Below are 360 nucleotides of genomic sequence, written 5' to 3' on the forward strand. Positions count from 1 at the left end.
AGCGTGGCCGTGGACGTCCTGGGCGGGACACCGTCGTCGATCGCAAGAACAAGGACATTGTGAGCGTCGGTCTCCTCGCGGTCGAGGCTGTGCGCCAGCCTGACCGTGCCTTGCGTGTCCACTGCGAAGCGCCCACCCGGGTCGCTCGCGGGCGCCACTGTGTATCTGACCCGGCTCCGTCCGCCCTGGGGGGAAATAAGAATCAAAAAGAGGATATCAGCGCTGAGTTCTTTTCAACACGGAAGACTTCATTGGATATAGTTGCAGGATTTTAGTGTTTAAATCATTTAAAAAAACACCTACGCCCTTGGAAATCCAGAGCTCCAAAGAGAAGCACAGTAAACAGCTAAACCCCAATCG

The 360-nt window shown here is 55.0% G+C and overlaps 1 protein-coding gene across 1 annotated transcript in view; it reads right to left on the bottom strand.

The window, feature by feature from the left end:
• The window catches only part of LOC119586686 (putative neural-cadherin 2), a 43,803-nt gene that overhangs the window by 3,416 nt on the left and 40,027 nt on the right, over positions 1-360 (bottom strand). Inside the window, exon 12 of the mRNA XM_037935418.1 lies at positions 57-185. Within this exon, the coding sequence (XP_037791346.1) occupies positions 57-185 (129 nt within the window). The remainder of the gene's footprint in view (positions 1-56; positions 186-360) is intronic.

This window comes from Penaeus monodon, chromosome 21, assembly GCF_015228065.2.
Source record: "Penaeus monodon isolate SGIC_2016 chromosome 21, NSTDA_Pmon_1, whole genome shotgun sequence".
NCBI classification, from domain to species: Eukaryota; Metazoa; Arthropoda; class Malacostraca; order Decapoda; family Penaeidae; genus Penaeus; species Penaeus monodon.